At 43.2% G+C, this 18,575-nt stretch overlaps 1 protein-coding gene across 2 annotated transcripts; it reads right to left on the bottom strand.

Moving 5' to 3' along the window:
• Positions 1-126: 126 nt before the first annotated feature.
• Positions 127-15,154, bottom strand: TRIM38 (tripartite motif containing 38). Of its 2 annotated transcripts, none has more exons than XM_060111048.1 (8): positions 14,854-15,154; positions 14,626-14,661; positions 12,673-13,218; positions 10,053-10,148; positions 8,048-8,278; positions 7,013-7,035; positions 6,805-6,917; positions 127-1,852 (listed from the first exon to the last, which is right to left on the bottom strand). In XM_060111048.1, the coding sequence occupies exons 3-8, from the start codon at positions 13,069-13,071 to the stop codon at positions 1,329-1,331; spliced, it is 1,386 nt and encodes a 461-aa protein (XP_059967031.1). In that variant the 5' UTR covers positions 13,072-13,218; positions 14,626-14,661; positions 14,854-15,154; the 3' UTR covers positions 127-1,328. The 2 variants fall into 2 exon arrangements, with proteins under 2 accessions (XP_059967031.1, XP_059967030.1); XM_060111047.1 differs by having other exon boundaries at positions 14,884-15,154.
• Between the last annotated feature and the right edge of the window lie 3,421 nt (positions 15,155-18,575).

The following is an 18,575-nucleotide window of genomic DNA, read 5'->3' as shown; positions in this document are numbered from 1 at the left end:
AGGGACCTGTAAATTAGACTAACAAGAGAAAAACAGAAGTTTATTAACATGTTGTGAAATAATTATAAAACATATGTATATATATATATATATATATATATATACACACACACACACACACACACACACACACGCGCGCGCGCACACATGCACACACACATATATTGGCCTCTTCCCTTGGTTCCTAGTACAGAGCTCCTAAATCCCTTGGAACTTCCTAGGTGATAGGAATGTCTCTTGTTCTAATGAGGCAACTCTTGGTGAGCTTCTGGATAGATCAGGATGGGGGCTAATCACCAGAAGGACCAGGCCATGATTAGTTGCTTGGAACTTTCAGCCTCACTCCCTAGCCTTTGGGAACGGAGGAGGGGCTGGAAATTAAATTGATGGTTGATCATGCCCACATCATGAAGCCACCATAAAAATCCTCAAAGTACAGGGTTTGGAGAGCTTCAGAGTTGGTGAACACATCCACATGCTGGGAGGGTGATGTACTCCAACTCCATGGGGACAGAAGCTCCTGTGCTAGGGACCTTTCTGGACCTCATCCTATGTATCTTTTCATTTGTTTGTTTATTTGTATCCTTTATCATATCTTTTATTATATAACAGACCAGTAAACAAAGTGTTTCTCAGAGTTCTGTGAGGTATTCCAACAAATGATCAAACCCAAAGAGGGGATCATGGGAACCTCCAATTTATAGCCAGTCAGTCAGAAGCACAGGTGACGACCTGGACTTGCAACTGGCTTCTGAGATGGGGGTAGGAGGGTGGTTATTGCTCAAGCAGATCTCACCAGTTCTGGTAGCCATCCACACTTACTACATCAGATTATTGATGGCTCAGATTATTAATGGCTTACTGTGGCTCAGATTATTAATCATGTCAGTGGTTAGATGAGTCATTGCATTTTTTATTTTCCTGCTCTTTTCTGCAGTTGACAGAGACAATTGCAGCTTTTCCTCATCCCCCATCTATGAGTTTAAATGGCACCAAACAAACTGGGAGAAGTCAGACCTCCTGGTCTCTGAGTCACCCTCCCAGTCACTCAAGAACTCTTAGAACTCGAAACTCTGAACCCACTGAAGAGGGATGGAGAGGACAAAGCATAATCATCGCTATTATCTTGCTTTTCCCCAGCTCAGGCTGACCACTTGGGGTATTTTTACAGTCATTATAGTCATTTATTCAATGCAGATTTATTAAGTATGCACTAAAAACCCAGCACTGTTTTAGGTACAAGGAAATAGCAGCAAAGAAAAGAGACCACATTTCTGTCCTCATGGGATTCAGATTATACTCTCTATGCCAGTTATACTCTCTATCCCTTACTCATCTGGGGGAGGCAGGAACAAAGGAGAATATTGATAGACCTGGAAATAGGGCCGGAGAGTGTCAGAGAAGGAGGCCTTTGGAAAGGTGAAGATGTGGGAACCAGTGGTCATGTTGTAAAAGGATACAACTCCAGCCTCGAAGTCCAGAAAAATCCCCACAACCAGGGGCTGCTCCCTCAGCTGAAGGGAAGTTAGGGGAGAGGTAAGCGCTACATAGCCTTTCTTTTTGCACAATCTGATGGCCCAGAATCCAGACTGAGGCGTCTGCACCATGACAGTGTCCCTCTGCACATTTTCCATACAGACTCCTAAATCCCACCCAGTTCCCTCTCCCACATCTACTTCAAAGTAATGTTTTCCTGAGGTGAAGCCTTCACAGCCCAGGATACAGGGTAAGGCACTAAATCTCCTAGAAGAAGTATCAAGATTCTCCTGGGGGCATCCACGAGTCACTTGTCTCCGATCCTCAGACAGAATTAGTTCGTAATAAGCTGTATCTGGATCCAGAGTCACGCTGACTGGGGGAAAAAAAAAGACAAGATTTTTGTAGCTGAGAGCACAGTTTATTTTAAATAAAACCAGCCTGCATTCAAATCCAAGCATTGTTTCTTTTTTTATTTTTATTTTTATTGGAGTATAGTTGATTTACAATGTTGTGTAAGTTTCAGGTGTACGGCAAAGTGAATCTGTTGTACATATACATATAACCACTCTTTTTTTTTCTTTTTTTTTTTCACAGCTTACCCTTCCCCCTATAACCACTCTTTTTAAGATTCTTTTCCCATATAGGCCATTACAGAGTATTGAGTAGAGTTCCCTGTGCTATACAGTAGGTCCTTATTAGTTATCTATTTTTTATATAGTAGTGAAAATATGTCAATCCCAATCTCCCAATTTATCCCTCCCCCCACTTGCCCCACTGGTAACCATAAGTTTGTTTTCTATGCCTGTGACTCTATTTCTATTTTGTAAATGGGTTTATTTGTACCATATTTTTAGATTCCACATATAAGCGATATCATATGATATTTGTCTTTCTCTGTCTGACTTACTTCACTCAGTATGACAATCTCTAAGTCTATCCACGTTGCCACAAATGGCATCACTTCGTTCTTTTTTATGGCTGAGTAATATTCCACTGTATATATGTACCACATTGTTTCTTACTAGCTGTTGTGAGCTTAGGCAAATCATTCTCCAAGCCTCAGTTCTGTTAAATATAAAGTGGAAATCATCGTATCTGTCGCCAAGCATGGTGGGGAGGATTGAAGGAGCTAATGTATGCTGAGTGCTTAGTAAAATTCCTGGTACGTAGTAAGTGCCCTGTAAATGGCAGTAATAATAATGATATCATCATCTTCAACATCATCATCATCCTAGTCACTCAGAGAAGCCAAGGAGCAGAACTAACCAGAGTTAACATGGTTACTGTCCTCTCCAAAGCCCTTCCTCTCCCTTGTAGGACTTCTAGGAATTATGGAATATTGGAGCAGAAATGAGCCCTTCATCATCTCTGCTTAATTACCGTTAACACTGAGGATCAGAGAAGGAAAATGACACAACTAATGTCATAACTTGTTATTGGAAAACCCAAAATTTTACCCAGGCTTCAGGACACACACCTAGTCTCCCGACTTTTAAGTGTAAGCTCTTCTTTCTTGCTTCAGGTAATGCTCTATAGGGATTAGTATAAAGTAACACACCAGAGACCAATATACATGAAAAATATCTGACTAGAGTCAAGTAAGACATAAAAAAAGTATGATAAAGTGTGATATTGGCCAGCAATGCAATTTTAAAAATGAAAGGTGGTAATGGGGTGGTCCAGTAAGAGAGTTAGCAAACCACTGTGTTACTGGGTTAAACACTGATCATTTGGGCTGTGGCAATACGGGAAATCAAGTATTAGGAAACACTTCCACTGCTGGATGTTCTCCACTTGCCCCTCCAGATCACTCCCCACCTTTCTCCAGCCTGCTCTGTGTCCAGGAAGGCTAACCCCTATGGACACATCAATCAGGCTCCCTTCCCTCTGAATGCTATTTGGTTAAGCCAATGAGAAGCACTAGAGGAGACCACACGGCAAAAAGAAATAGAGTTAGAAGTATTTAGTACCCCAAGTCCCTCCCCACTAGCTATGATTTGGAGGGTCTGCATTCCTCTGCCTCTGGTTACAGCTCCCTCCATCTGCTACCGAAGCCTTGGGGAGGTGATGGCTCCCTACATATTCCTAGCCCTGGTTTGCTTCACTGTTCCTTGATGATCACCCAAATCCTCGTCTTTGTAAATAATCCCTTTATTAAACTCTCTTCAGTCAGTCCTTATCATGAGCCTGACTCACAAAAGTTTCAGGCTTCATTAGTATTCCCTGAATGATCCAGGAAAACCAAGCTGAGAAATTAAAATGTTTACAGGTTGGTAATATCACTAGAAATATGGCTGATTCCTGAGCTCTTTGGAAACAAAAGTCATAGACCTTGAAGACAAATGTGTCTACTCTAAGTTTGAATCTCTATACATCAAAAGATAGGATGAAAATGTAAAATGCCAAACACATAACAGAAGATGTTGGCTATAATAAGCTCCCATAAATCAATGAGGAAAAGAACCCAAAAGAAAAATTCTTAAAACACAGAAGAAGCCTGAAGGGCTAATGGACTTACTAAAAGAAGCTCAACCTCACTAGTGACATTGGAGAAACTCAAATTAAGTCCACAATTAGGTACCATTTCAAATCCATCAGATGGCCAAAAATTATAAGCAGAGAGTCAGGGAGGTGTGAAACAGTGGGATCTCTTATGTTGCTGGTAGGGTATAAAGTGATACAATTTCAAGATCTGTAGTATCTAGTAAAATTAAATGTGCATCTCTACACAGCAGCATTTTTAATTCAAGGTATATCCCCAGAGGAAACCATTCACAGGACACAAGAAAGCATGGACAAGAAAGTTCACAGTAGTATTGTGTGTAATAGCAACAAACAAACAAAAACCAACTACACATACCTTCAGTGTCCACTCCACAAGATAATGAATTAAAAAATACATCATTTTCACTTTTTGCCACATTGCAGAGTGATTAAGAGAGTGAGTTCTAGAGAGATACTATCTGAGTTACCACCTGCTGGTTGTAGGAATTTACAACCTAACCTCTCTGTGTTTTGGTTTCTTTATCTATAAAGTAAAAAATGCTCCCTACAGACAGGCTTGTGGTGTAAAACAAGATAACACACGGGAAGCTCTTCTCATCTGTCGCAGAAAGAGTGTTCAGTATGTGTGAATCGTTTTTATTGGTGCTGGTGAGAGAGTGCGTGTTGCTACATTGGAACAAGTAATCTAGTAACATGTGTTAAGATTAACAACAATCCCAGCTTTAGGTATACGCCCTACAGGAATGAAAGCACCAGGATATAAGGTTGCATGGACTAGAAAGTTATTGTTGCAAATGTTATAATACCCAAGTGCTGAAAGCAGCCTGAAGCTCCATCAGTAGGAATATGGTTACGTATAGTTATGACGTACTATGGAATATTAGACGGCTTTAAAAAGCAATGGGTGAATAGGAAGAGATGATCTATGTATTAAATGTTTGTAAAAACATAGAGAAAGACCTAGGTCTTGTTACCTGCAGAAGGGTAAGAGAAACCTTGAACTTTTTTTTCGTATCTCTCTATACTGTTTGAGTGATTACAATTTATTTATATTACTTTTTTAATAAGAAAAGCTTTAATAATGAGGGTTTCAAAAAGAAGAATTATCTAGTTAAAAGATGAGCTCATTTTAGAAACAGATTGACTTGAACCATGTTGTAATGCCTTCTGTGAAAGATAAGAGTAGAAAAATCAACTCAGTTAAATCTGGACATAATTTATATAAAGTCCTTCCTTGCATCTGTACAGGATCAAATACAGAGTTGCTATTTTTTGGTAGTTGTTATTGTTGTTTGTTCTTGTTAACTTGAGGGGAACCTGAATACAGGTTCATAATCCTTATCTGAAACCCCTGGGGCCAAATCAGTTTTGAAATTCAGAATATTTTTGATGTTATAAAGGCAAATAATACAGATACTCTAAATTATGTGCCCACCCCTGGAAGGGTCTAAGGCATTGTCTTTTAATCTAATGCATCAATATTTCTGCAGTAAAACATAAATTCAAACTAAGCGGGATAAATAAAGACTTTAAATAATCTCATATCAGGCAGTTCAGGTTCGGCCACCATGTCACTCAGACACAAGGGTAGCCTTCCGTCATCCTGCCTCTTGGTGTTCATACCCTTATGCAGTTCCTTCCCTTTGAGTGTGGGCAGGACCTGTGAATTGCTTCTGACCAATAGAATATGGCAAAAATGATGGGATGTGACTCCTGTGACTATATTTCATTTTATAAGCCTCCATCTTTTTCTGACAGACTTGCTCTAGGAACTCTCTCCTGAGCTTACTCTGAAGAAATAATTGGCCATGTTGGGAGGCCCATGTGCAAGCAGCTGATGGCTCGCTTCTAGAAGCTGAGGGCAGCCTCTGACCAACAGTCAGCAAGAAGCCAGGGCCCTAAGTCCCATAACCATAAAGAAATAAATTCTGCCAACAACCTGAGTAAGCTTGGGAGAGGATTCTTCCCCAGTCTAGCTTCCAGGTAAGAACACAGCCAGGCTAACACCTTAATTGCAGCCTTGTAAGGCCCTAAGCAAAGGACCTAACTAAGCTGTGCCCAGCTTTATCTCACAAAACCTGTGAGATAATATATGTGTATTGCTTTAAACCACTAAATTTGTCTACAGCAATAGATAATTAATACAGCCACCAAATCATTTTAGGTTAGGTCCAATTTTGCAGCCAAACAAGTTATGAAAAAATTGTCAGTTTTCAGAACTTTTGGAATCTTGTAGTTGTGGATAAGGGATGGTGGAGATATAGCAAGCATTGATGAAGAGAATCAAAGGAGCAGGAAGCTCAGGCTTTGGAATTGGTGAAACTTGTTTTTTGTCTTGGTTCTAACATTTACCATCTGTGTTATCTGGGCCAAGGCCCTAAAACATTTGGACCACAGTCATAATACTCACCTACCTTTCTTGCATTGCTCTGAGAATTGACCAAAATATTAACAATAAACACAATGTCCCAGACACTGCTAAGCACTTTACACGTGTTGACATATTTAATTTTCCCGACAACCCAATGAAGTGGGAGTCATTAATATTTTCATTTTTCAGATGGGGAAACTGAGGAGGTTATTTGACTGGAATGACATAGTTGATAAGTGAGAGAGCAGGAATTTGAAGGGTCTTCACAGGTAACCAGTATGCCATGTCCCTGTCTAAGCACTGGAGCAAACTAACAAGGGAGAGGGTGACAGATCAACTGAAAATATCTGAATGACCCCTCTGGCTGTGAGCCTGCCCAGGGATAGGTGGTGAACTTGGCTACCACTTAAGGTCCCTCTGTCCGTAGCATTTAGGGCTTCTTCACCTACCTTGATAGCTCCTTAACATTTTCTTCACATCAAAGTAAAGCTCAGAAACGTTGCACACAGTATGAAGGTCCAAAGAGAGGGCCTCTGGTTGTTCTAGCTTCACAGCCCAACTCCTAGAATAAGCAGAGACCAAGACTTCTTCAGTGGTAAATTCCATTCAGCTCTATATACCCACACCCCTTCCCTCCTGCATTTGTACAGGACTCACCTGCTCAAAGTATCTTTCACATCCTATGGAGAAAGACAAAATGTAAGTGTGGGAACATCAGCATTTCATGGGACTTGGCATGTGGGGCTGTTCTCTATAAACACTCCTTACAAAGAAGTAAAGAAAGTAACCCTGGCCTTAGATATTGATGGATACCCAGATAGAATGATTTCCATCCCGGCCCCCTGGGATATTCAGCATATCAGAATGTTTATCTGTTATCTTCCTTGCTGTGGTCTGTGGAGAGCTGCAGTGTCTGCAGTCACATCTACCTGTGGGCTGCTTAGGATAGAAGGCCAAGAGTTTTGCCCATGCTCCCTCTGGAAAGACTTGCTTTCAGTGACCTAATTTCCTTCAGAGTGAGCCCACAGTAGAGACCATTCATTGCAAAGGTCCGTAATGGTGAATCCATGCATAGCCCCTGTGACTGGGCCATTAAGATGGTAGCAGCAGGTATCACATGGTGGTGGGACAGTCATGCTACATTCTCAGGCTACAGTGTGACCTCCAGTTCTATTAGTGGGGGAATAGAACAAACAGCTCCAGTCGTAGTTTGTCTTAATGGGCTGGATCCATTATGCAGCTGAAAGAAGGACCCGAAAGAGCTCTGGAGGGCTCTACAAGCAAATCAGGGAGAAGGTTATCACTCATAACCTTCTTTTGGCTGCCCCACTTTGTCATCCACCAGTCATCTGGAGGAGTATTTCAGGAGACAGTTTGACAGTCAGAGTTTTGTGAACATGGGACAGAGACGAATGGTAACAAAAGTTATCCCATGGTTCCATTTGGCCAAGGAACCCACCATATCTATATTTTTTCTGATTCACCTAAAGCTGTTCTATAGACCAGTGAAGGCCAACTTGCAAATACTGCTGTGTATCCAAAAGAAACATTACTTTAAATTCCCTACACTAATGTGCCATTTTTGAGTGAAACAGGCAGGCCTTGCCCAGCTTCCCTTGCTTCCTCACCATTCTCCTCCTAAAAGCTCAGGAACAGATACCTTCCTTCCCTTCTCCAAGTTCATGGCCTTACCTGCAGCAGATTTTGGGCTGAGCCCTGACATTTATGCTCTAGTTGCAGGATGTAGCTTTCGAGTTCATGGCTCTTCTGTTCAAGATTGGCCTCATTGTCCCTCAGTCTCCTCAGAGTCTGCTCTTTTTCTTTCTCCAGTTTCCATAGGTAAGACTTCTCTTCCTCATGAAGGAAGCTCCGGAGATTCTTAAAGTCAGACTGGATTTTTTGTTTCTGAACTTCTATCTTCTCCTAGAGTCAAGAAAGGTGGAAACAAATAAAATGTCCATTGATGGATGAAATGATAAACAAAATGCAGTGTATAGATATAGTGGAATACTATTCAGGCTTAAAAATGAATGAAATTCTGATACATGCTAAAACATGGATGAATCTTGAAGACATTATGCTAAGTAAAATAAGCCAGAAAAAAAAGAACAAATATTGTATGATTCCACTTATATGAGGTATCTAGAATAGTCAAATTCATAGAGACAGAAAGTAGAATAGTGGTTACCAGGAGTTACGAGGAAGAAGGAATGGAACTGTGCACATAAAAACAGTTAAACAGTAAATTTCATCATGCATATTTTAACACATACATACACAAAAGAAAGTTTGCTCAGCTACCATAACATTATTTTCCCATGAATCATTCGAGCTGGAAGAACGTCCCAAATTGCCCGCTGCAGAGTCATGCCTGAAAGGCAGGTACTCAGATGTGGGAGAGGTTATCACCTTATTAATATCCTTCTTCAGCCAAGGTGCAGGAGTGCTAGATAATTTAATCATGGGACTAGGGCCAAGGTTAAAAACTTTATCAGTTACAAAGATAAAAATGAGTTTTTATTCAGGATATAAGAAAGTAGCTCTGAGTCTAAGGGAATTTCTTGAAGCAAAAGCTTGTAATGAACATCACCAAGACTGGACTTTAAGACAACCAGGCTATTAGGAGAGTCCATGGTTCTCAGTAGCAGGAGGTCTGGGTATCAGGCATTTGTCATAGTTAACTACGAAATAGTCATCCACCAACTCGGGTCCACCTACTCATCCTTATGTATAAGAAACCAAATGGTACATACACCTTGTCGGACTCAGCTTTCACTTGGGGAGATAAGAATTGCAGTTTCCATGAGTGCTTTTTCAACGCAGTGTTTTGATGACTGTGATGTTGTGGTAGAGTGTCATTGACAGGGTTTCCATATGTATTAGTTATAATCAAGATCCTCCCCATTGCCCAAGATCCCAGACATGAGGGAAGCAAGAGTGTCCTCTGAGAGTTCAAGTTTAACAACTGTACACAAAGGATTGGGCAGAGGTTGGAAGGTTGGAAGAAACCTCTGAAAGAGGCAAAATGGCTCACTGGCCTGTGGGATTTGACTGTAAGCCGGTTAATTACATAAATATTTCCATAAAGGAATGCATCTCTGATCACGGGGAGGCTGGTCAGCCATGGAAACAGCCTTTCAGACCCTAGAGGCTACAGTGCCAAGTGTGTAGGTTCTTGGAGCACTCTGGTCCTCCTTATAAATCAGATAGATTTCCTTCTTCAGTCTAATGAGCTTGAGTAATAACGAACCTCAACCTGGAGTGATTCTGTTTTCTTAGTGCTCACAAAGGGTGGTTTCTGAACCTGTAAGGCTGAAAGCCATACCCTGCACTGTGGTACATGTGCCAAAGCAATAAGGTTAATAAGGCCTTCAAATCCAGAAGGTACTTTGAGATATTAAGAACTGAAACCCAGTCAAGAATGGCTCTAGGTAAATGGGCACACCTGTTCTGCTTCTCCTAACTGAGGTTTCGGAATCCTAGCCGGTTACTACTGAAAGGCTGAAGGGGTTGGAGATAAATTCTCATAGATATTAGACAATGAGGGACATAAAAACAAATGTGGTTTCTTCTTTGTGTTTTATCTGTTTGGTCTGGTTTAGTGAAAATAAGCCATCACTATGTTTTGCTCAATCATCCCCTGTACCTAAGCTCTAGGATGGAAACTAGCTTGAGATCAATAAACCCAAACTCTTACATTCCATTCGGTTATTTGCTTTGCCGTGAACACCTTCAGGTTCATACATTCCTCTTCCAGTTGCCTCAATTTTGTCACAGCTTCCTGGAGCTTTTCCTGAAGGAAAAATTGGGTGAATAAAGTCTTTTCAATTCAACAATTCTTCATTGGGCACCTAAGGAGCATCCCAGCCCTCCAAGACTATTAGAATAGCATGACTATTGAATATGTATTGAGTCCTTACACTTTACCAGGAAGCATGCTGAAGGCTGTATAGGCGGTAACATATTTGATTCCCTTGGCAACACTGAGCAGTTAGTAGGATTTTTAACATCATTTCTGTGCCGCAGAAACTGAAGCTTAGAAGGGGGATAAATAACTTGCTCAAGATGCAGTAACCGGTGGGTGGTTGGGCTGTGATCCCAGCTCACCTGCTGACCCTGAGCCTGAGCTATATCCACCACTAACAGTCTTGCCAGGGAAATTCTGCACATAAAACAAGATAATAATCACCTAAAGAGATTTTATGAAGTAATGTGCTGACCCAAACAGAACCAATACCTGAGTGTTTGGCATACATGGAACTGTATGTATTATGGTGAGTCAGGAAGGAAAGACAGACCAAGATGCCAGCTGAAGTTATTAGAAACAGTTAATGGAGGAGGGGAGCTCTGAGACCTTTTGAAGAATGGTATCATGAAGCCCTTTAAAAATGATTTAGTATCCATATCAAGCTTTCAGGTTATTTTTCAAAATAGTTTCTCACATTTTCATGGAAAGCAAGTTTAAGCTAAACCAAATTGCTACTTGTTATCAACACTAAAAGAATTGGCTCTTAGGACTCCCCTGGTGGTCCAGAGGTTAAGAATCTGCCTTGTAATGCAGGGGATGCAGGTTTGATTCCTGGTGGGGGAACTAAGATCCCACATACCACAGGGCAACTAAGCCTGTGCACTCTAGAGCCTGCATGCTGAAACTAAGACCTGACACAGCCTAATTAATTAGAAAAAAAATTTTATCTTGATTTAAAAAGAAAAAGAATTGGCTCTTGTCCTAAAGCCAATAAGTATACTCAATTCTCACGTGCTCTCAAGAAAGGGCTCTATAGAACTTGTTAGCAAAAGACTGTATTGCCCACACTACATGCCAAGTGCTATTCTAAGCTTTACATGTATTAATGTCCCTAAAGCTTATAACAACCTCCTGAGCATGTATGTTGGAGAGGAAGGGAACTACTATTATTCCCACTGATAGTTGGGGAAACCAAGGCATGAAGACATTACATAACTTTGCTCAAAGTCACCCATCTAATAAGTAGCAGAACTAAGATTTCAAACTAAGCAGTCTGACTCTCAAGGCTTAGAACCATCACCCCGTGCTGCTCCTTTTACTACTTGGTGGGAAAATAATTCCAATGGGAATATCCCCATTACAGTAATTAGCTGCTCCATGGAGTTTAAGGAAGAGCTGCCATGTGCCGAGTGGTGGTCAGTATTGACGTGTCCTGATGAAGGACCCAGAACCTTAATAGAAGACCACCTCCACGTCATAGGGGAGGGAACAAGGAGCTCACACTGGGGATGACAATTTTCTCAAATCTAGCCAGGGCAGAGAAGGAATAAGGCAGCAGGACCATGCCCCCTCCTTCGTTCCACAATAGCAAAGGTCAGCCTTCCTTTATATGCTCTTAAGTGATAAACAGGAGTGGCCCACAACCTCTCCCTCCATTTCATACTCCATGACCAATCACTTCCAAACCCTTCCACTCATTCCCCTTCCTGAATCTTGCTTGGAACTGCTCCCTTTCCCCCTTCTTATAGGAACAATCTAAATTTTACTCTTTGGTATTCCTTTCATTGTATCGGTACCAGAATGTTCTTTTCAATGTCACCCTGATCCTTCACTGTGCAAATGAAAATCCCCCCGTGGCCAGGACTACTCTGGGCTAGGGCTTAGACTCTGAGCGGATACCAAGTTCTGGGCCCTGACTTCCTTTCCCATGACATCACCTGCCTTCCCTGCACACACCCTCTGGCCTGGTCACAGCGAGTCAGGTACGCTCTCATGGCTGTGCCTTTGCACATGTGGGCCCCTCGGTCTGGAATGCCCTCTCTCTTCTCCCTACTTCTATATCTGGCTAATTTGTATGTGTTCTTCAAGAGTCACTGTGGGGACGATTCCTCAGGTACCATTCCACACCCCTTGGTGCTCCTCCCCACCATCCAAATCAGGGGGCTCCAGACAGTCTTTCTGCTGGTTTGTCTGCCCTATTAGACTGTAGGATACCTAAAAGGGGGTGTGTCTTCATCCCCTGTGTTTTCAGACTCTATCCCATGGACTTGCACATTGTGGTTTCTCAAATTACACACACGGTGTGAGGCAATAGAACATGCAGGTGTGCATTGGAACACATGGCATTCTAGAGCAGGGAGGAGTTCATCTGAGCAAGAGTGCATAGGGAGAAGAGTGACCATCAGGCCTTGATTCAGTGAGGGCCCATCATAAACTACTTTTCAGAAGAATGACACGATGAAAACTATATTTCAGGGTCCTAATCTTGGGTTTCAGGCTAAATAATCTCAGGTCTTGGGGGGCAACATGAGGCCGGGTACTCGCCAAGGTCCTCTGGCCCACCACTCACCTTGTAACCTTGGCATGCATCTTCCACCAGAGCTGTGGTGTGCCCTTTGTGCTGCAATCCCCGATCACAGCGCCAGCAGATGAGCTGGCCCTCATCTTCACAGAACAGATGGAGCTTCTCTCCATGTTCCTCACATGACATTTCCTGGTCCATCTCCTTGATGGCTTCAATGAGGTTTCCCAGCTGCTTGTTGGGTCGGAGGCTCGCCATTTTAAATGGCGCCCGACACTGGGGACAGGAGAATGTCTCCAGCCATGGTTGCATCTCACAGAAGCTCACTATGCACCAGTGGCAGTAGCTGTGTCCACAGCTGATGCTCACTGGCTCAGTTATCAGTTGCAGACAGATGGAACAGGTGGCTTCCTCCCTCATCTTCTTGGTGATTGGGGTTGAGGCCATGGCTCTCCCTGAAAACCTCTAATATTGGATCTAGAGGCAGAGATGAAGCAGCCAGAACTTTCCCACAGTGATGGAACTTCACCTTGTCTGAGCCTCTTTCCAATGCACTGGCTGCCACTGGCCTCCACAGGTCACGTGGTCTTCTCTCTAGAGAGAAGAAATAGATTGGAATTTAGAAGACGCATCAAATGTAGCTGTGCTGTGGAATATGGTAGTGACTATTACATGTGGGCACTTTGAATTAATAACAATTAAATAGAATTTAAAATTCTGTTTCTCACACCCACTAGCCACATTTCAGTGCTTAATAGGTGCAGGTGATTGGTGGCTACACGAAAGCCCAGGGAGAGAACACTCCATTATTGTGAAAAGTTTTCTTGGACCAAGCACTGAGAGAGATAGAGAAACGAGACAGACTTCTTCACCAAAGTTGCAGCAAGAGAGAGAACTCAGTGAGGGATTGTCAAACTCTTTCCCGCTCTAATGAATATTAAGAATACGTAGTACCAGAGTTACTTCTTTGTAACTGGTAGTAACACTTACATCCAGGTAACCCAGGTAACTGGGTGGTCTATGAAGGGTTTCATTGAGACAATCACATTTGATTCTAATTTTTTGTTGTTTTTTGTTTGTTTGTTTTGGCCACGCCTCTCAGCTAGTGGGATCTTAGTTCCCCGACCAGGGATTGAGCCCGAGCCCTCGGCAGTGAAAGCAAGGAGTCCTAACCACTGGACCGCCAGGAATTCCCTAAATTTGACTCTAATTAAACCCTCACTCCCACCCCACAAAGAACAAAAGACACCAGGTTAATAAAGTCCCCAGTGGAGACCCACCCAGGATGATAATGAAAGTAAAAAAAGACAACCAGAAAAACCAACAAGTTCTTTTTGCCCTCCCTGACCTGAGGAAAAGAGAATTGGAAAGAGAGCTGGGAAGAGAAGGGGTTGGTCCTGGGGTGCAGAGCTCCTGGGAGCTCACCTCCTAGGGAGGTGACTATCTATCTTTTCAGGCCAGGACTTGTCTCCCAGGAGAAGTTCAGGGTGACTGGAACACAGGGGGTTGGCAGAACCCAGGATGTGGGGAAGGTGGGGCCTCTGTAGGATCCTGGGTGCTGGACACCTAGTGTCCACCAGCGAGGACCTGACAACCAATAGACAAAGGAGAGGTGACTAGGAACAAAGGACTCGGTCCCTTCACCCACTGCTCCGGTTGCTTCGTGAACCTAGCCCTGTTCCCTGCTTCCCCATTCCTGGGAGTTTGTCAGGGAGGGCAGCAGAGGACGGAGGAAGAGGGCGGCCTTTCCTTTGAACTGACAGTGGCAGAATTAAAAGCAGGGATGCAACTAAAGTTACTGGATACGCTATGTCCCTCTCATAACCAGGACGGCTCTCTTGGATCCGTAGAGAATTTCTTCCGGAGACTTCTATCCTTTGGCAGGTTATCTCCCCCAAGAGATACACTAGGCTCTGCTCTGCCAGGGGTGCTTTGCTCCCGGGGACAAGGACCTCCCCCTCCTCTGAGGCCCCAGGGTTCCCGTCCTGGGCCTTCACTCACCTCACATCCTGGATCTTCGGAGATCTGACATGGAGTCTGGCGAAAGAGAAAGCAGACAGGGTGTGAGAGCTATGAAGCACAGTCCTGACCATTTTCAGAGTTCCAGCAGCTGTTATCAGGAAACGAACTCCCTTCTCCGTGCCGCCCACCACACACACACACACGCACACACACACACACGCGCACACACGCACACACACACGTCTCCTTGCCCTCCACCGAAGAAACCTGGGCCTGGACCCTTCCCACTCTCGTCACCGTGCAGCAGGCACATATGCACTGCTCGCTCCCTCCGTAGCTGCCGGTTCCTGAGATCTGGATGAGGAAGTTAACTCATACTGGACTAAACTCAGAAGTGAAACTGCTGTGGGAGGTGGCGCCCTGTAGGTCCGGGGAGGAAGCTCGTGAAATGGCCCGTATCTTTTGCACTCAGCTTGTCCTGAAAGGGAGGGGAGACAGTAGGAGAAATATTTTTCTTTTACAGCAATAAAACGAAGGGACAAATTAATAATTCAGTAAACTCTTTTGTGACCCCAGCACAGAGGATCTAAAAGCAGGAAGTCTGCAGAGTTCACAGACTCTGATGTGAGATCTTTCTACTTTTGCCACCAACCCCCCTTGGGATTTATAAGCCTTTCTGGCTGATGTTATGTTTTACTATTTTTAGTCGCTGGTTGTATCATAACTGCTCTGAAGGGTGTGGTGAAAAAAAGGGGCGGTACAATAATAGGGCTCATTGGTATCAGAGAATTTGCTCAAGCCATTCTCCTATTCTCTTCTGTCCTGATACTGTGGCTCATTTTCCTCCTCGGTATCCCTTCGCAAGATTCAATTACTTATCAATAGTCAGAGTCAGGCACCAAGGACAGCAAACAGGAGCCACTAATGGCCCAGCAGTGAGTGGCCTCAGCTGGGGGCCATGTGAGGCCTGGGGGCCATCACCTGCAATGTGCAGGAAAGACTGTGGGGTCTGGGGTTGAGTAGTTGGTGTCTTAGCTCCAGCCTCTCCAGTTCAAAGTAAGAGCAAATATACTGTCCCTACCCAATTTAGAGTTATTATTTAATGGGCAATAAATAAATAAATAAGACCCTGCCACATTTATAGCCTTAGGTGTAAGAGGTATTTATGATAAGTGCACAATAAGTGTTTGCTTAGGAAATAAATATATGCAGTGGCCCAAAGGAGCCAGTAAGGAAGGCTGAGGACACAGGCAGGGGAAGTTAAATTTGGCTTCTGAGAGCTGCCTGGGGTAAACTCTGGGCCCCTGGCCTGGCTGGTCAGCTGCTGACCCTGAAAACTCATGGAAGCCTGTGCTCAGGGCAATGGACCCACAGATGGATACTGGGGGGAGTTGGGTGCAGCCACAGTCCTGATGGTCCAGCAGCTCAGTCTGGAGGCAAAATTGTGAAACAGGTTCCTCTCTTCCCACCAAAACAGGAGTCTCTCTTCAGCACTGCATCCTCCTGGGTGCCCACAGAGCCTTCTGCCATTTTGCCACCAGGTGACTGAATCATCGTGCTCAGGCATGTCCTGTGGTAGCAGGCCCTGCACGCAGTACAGGACAGATCTACTCCTGAGGCAACCGGCACACAGACAGAAGAGAAAGAATGAGCCCCTGTATCCCTGATCCAATGATGACTCCTTACAGATTCCCACGACTTTCATTGTTGTGGCTGTGACTCTGGATGTAGGCACAGCTCACGCCAAATTTGTCCTGTCAAAGGATCAGGAAAAGGAAGCTAGTGAATGTCCCAAAGAAAACAGACTGCCACTACAGGCAACAAAAGCAAGACAAAAGCATCAACCTCATGATGGGGACTGTCTTGTGACAGCTGCCCCATCTTGCACCTGTTTCTTGTTGCATGAAGGAGGGACTGGTTCACACAGAGAGCTGAAGGTCTTAAAGGGGAGAGGGATGCAGATGAGGCTTCAGAGATTTGTTCTCCAAAGGTGAGCCTAGGGAGAGACCAATCGGAGCTGCCCCATGGGGGATGCATCCCCTCCAGTAAGTAAGGCTGGGCTTGACCCTATGAGTCTGGGCTGTAGGAAGCTGAAGACCCAGAATGGGGAGTGGGTCACTGGAGTCTCCTTAAAAAGGCCTGGACTCTGGCTGTTCCTTCGGTGGGGAACAGTCATCCCTTAGATATCCCTAGGGTGCCTTCCCTCAACTCCTTCAGGTGTCTCTTCTCAGTCAGGCTTACTCTGACCACCTAGTTTACAGTTGCACCCCTCCCCCACTCCCAAGCCCTCTAACAGTGCTCTCTTTTGTTCCCATGGCACTTATTACTGAATATTTTATTTATGTATCTTGCTTATTGTCTGCCTCTTGCATGAGGATGCAAATTCCACAGCAGTAGAGAGTTTTGTCTGTGTTTTTAATTGATGAATCTCAAGTGTCTAGAGTGGTTCCAGGCATAGTGGTATGTGTTAAACAAGAGAGTAACTTTCTATGCTGCACTAAACACACATCATAGGAGGTGTGCACACATGTGTGTAATGTATGTAGTGTGGCGTGGGTGATATGTGAAATGTGTGATGGTTTGTGCTATATGTAGTCTGTGATTTATGCTTGCATGAGTGTGATTTGTGTGATACGGTATCTGGTACATGTGTGTATGTGTGTGTGTATAGTGTATGTTGTGGGGTGTGTGGTGGTGTGTGCTAGGTGTGGACTGTGATACATGGTTTGTGTTTGTGTGATATGTGCGATGGGGTATGTCTGTGGAGTGTGAGCAGAGTGTGTGTATGTACATGTTGAAGGTGGTAGGCAAGTTAACATGGCAAATACTGCCAGAAAATACCAGAATCCATGATGGCTACTGGTTTTCTAGAGAGCTGTTTCTCTCTCCTGTAGGATATATTAATGATTTGAACTGGAAGAAAATGAAAATGAAAGAGAAGACCTAGGCTTCTGAGAAAGAGAGCTTAGCAGAGGTTTGATAAGAGCACATTGCAAAAGTGATCTTGAGGACAAATTTTTCAGATGAGCAAAGGGGAGAGAGGAAGCAACACCCAGAGGTAAGAAGAGAGGACACAGGATTATAGGTTTAAAAAAAAAGCCTGAGAGAAGACTTATCTGAGCTATTCAGAATGATGAGCATAACAAAGACTTCTCCAAAGAAGTCTTAGCATCCTTTGCAAATAGTTTGTACCTATATCTCTCATGATATAGATGACTGTTTCACTGAAGCCTGCTCTGAGGTGAGCTGGGACTTAAAGAGGAGCATTTTCCTTGGCTGGCCCTAGGAAGAGCTGGTAATAGCACACCTAACAAGAAAAGGATGTGTGCTCTTACCATTTCTATTCAACATTGTACTGAAGGTTCAAGGAAATAAAAGGCATCCAGATTTAAAAGGAAGAAGACAAATACTCTATTTGCCAATAACATAATTTTGTATACAGAAAATCTTAAGGAATCCGTATACAAAAAATATAGATCCAATAAATGAGTTCAGCAAGGTTGCAGGATACAAGATCAATATATAAAATTTCATTGTATGTCTAGATACTAGCAATGAACAATCTGAAAATAAAATTAAGGAAATAATCATTTATAATAGCATCAAAAGTAACAAAATACTTAGGAATAAAATTAACAGAAGCAAAACAAAATTGTACACTGAAGTTTGTAAAACATCACTGAAAGAAATTAAACTGACCTAAATAAATAGACATTGCATGTTCATGGATTAAAAGCCTTCATATTGTTAATTAGCAGTACTTCCCAAGTTGTTCTACAGACTCAGTGCATGCCTATCAAAATTCCAGCTGGCGTTTTTTTTTTTAGACATTGGCAAGCTTATCCTAAAATTCGTCTGGAAATACAAGAGGCCCACAATAACCAAAACAATCTTTAAAAAGATCAGAGTTGCAGGACTCGCAGTTTGCAATTTCAAAACTTACTATAACACTACAATAATCAAGGTATGTGTTACTATCATAAGGATAA

The sequence above is a fragment of the Mesoplodon densirostris genome, chromosome 10 (genome assembly GCF_025265405.1).
Source record: "Mesoplodon densirostris isolate mMesDen1 chromosome 10, mMesDen1 primary haplotype, whole genome shotgun sequence".
NCBI classification, from domain to species: domain Eukaryota; kingdom Metazoa; phylum Chordata; class Mammalia; order Artiodactyla; family Ziphiidae; genus Mesoplodon; species Mesoplodon densirostris.
This window is presented reverse-complemented; position numbering and strand designations above follow the sequence as displayed.

Excerpts from the sequence above, each read along its gene's own strand:
- TRIM38 (XM_060111048.1), bottom strand. The coding sequence starts at position 13,071 with ATGGCCTCAACCCCAATCACCAAGAAGATGAGGGAGGAAGCCACCTGT. Across the intron at positions 8,279-10,052 it reads AGCAAATAACCGAATGGAAT|GAGAAGATAGAAGTTCAGAA; the intron begins GTAAGAGTTTGG and ends TCTTGACTCTAG. Across the intron at positions 1,853-6,804 it reads AATGTTAAGGAGCTATCAAG|TCAGCGTGACTCTGGATCCA; the intron begins GTAGGTGAAGAA and ends TTTTTCCCCCAG.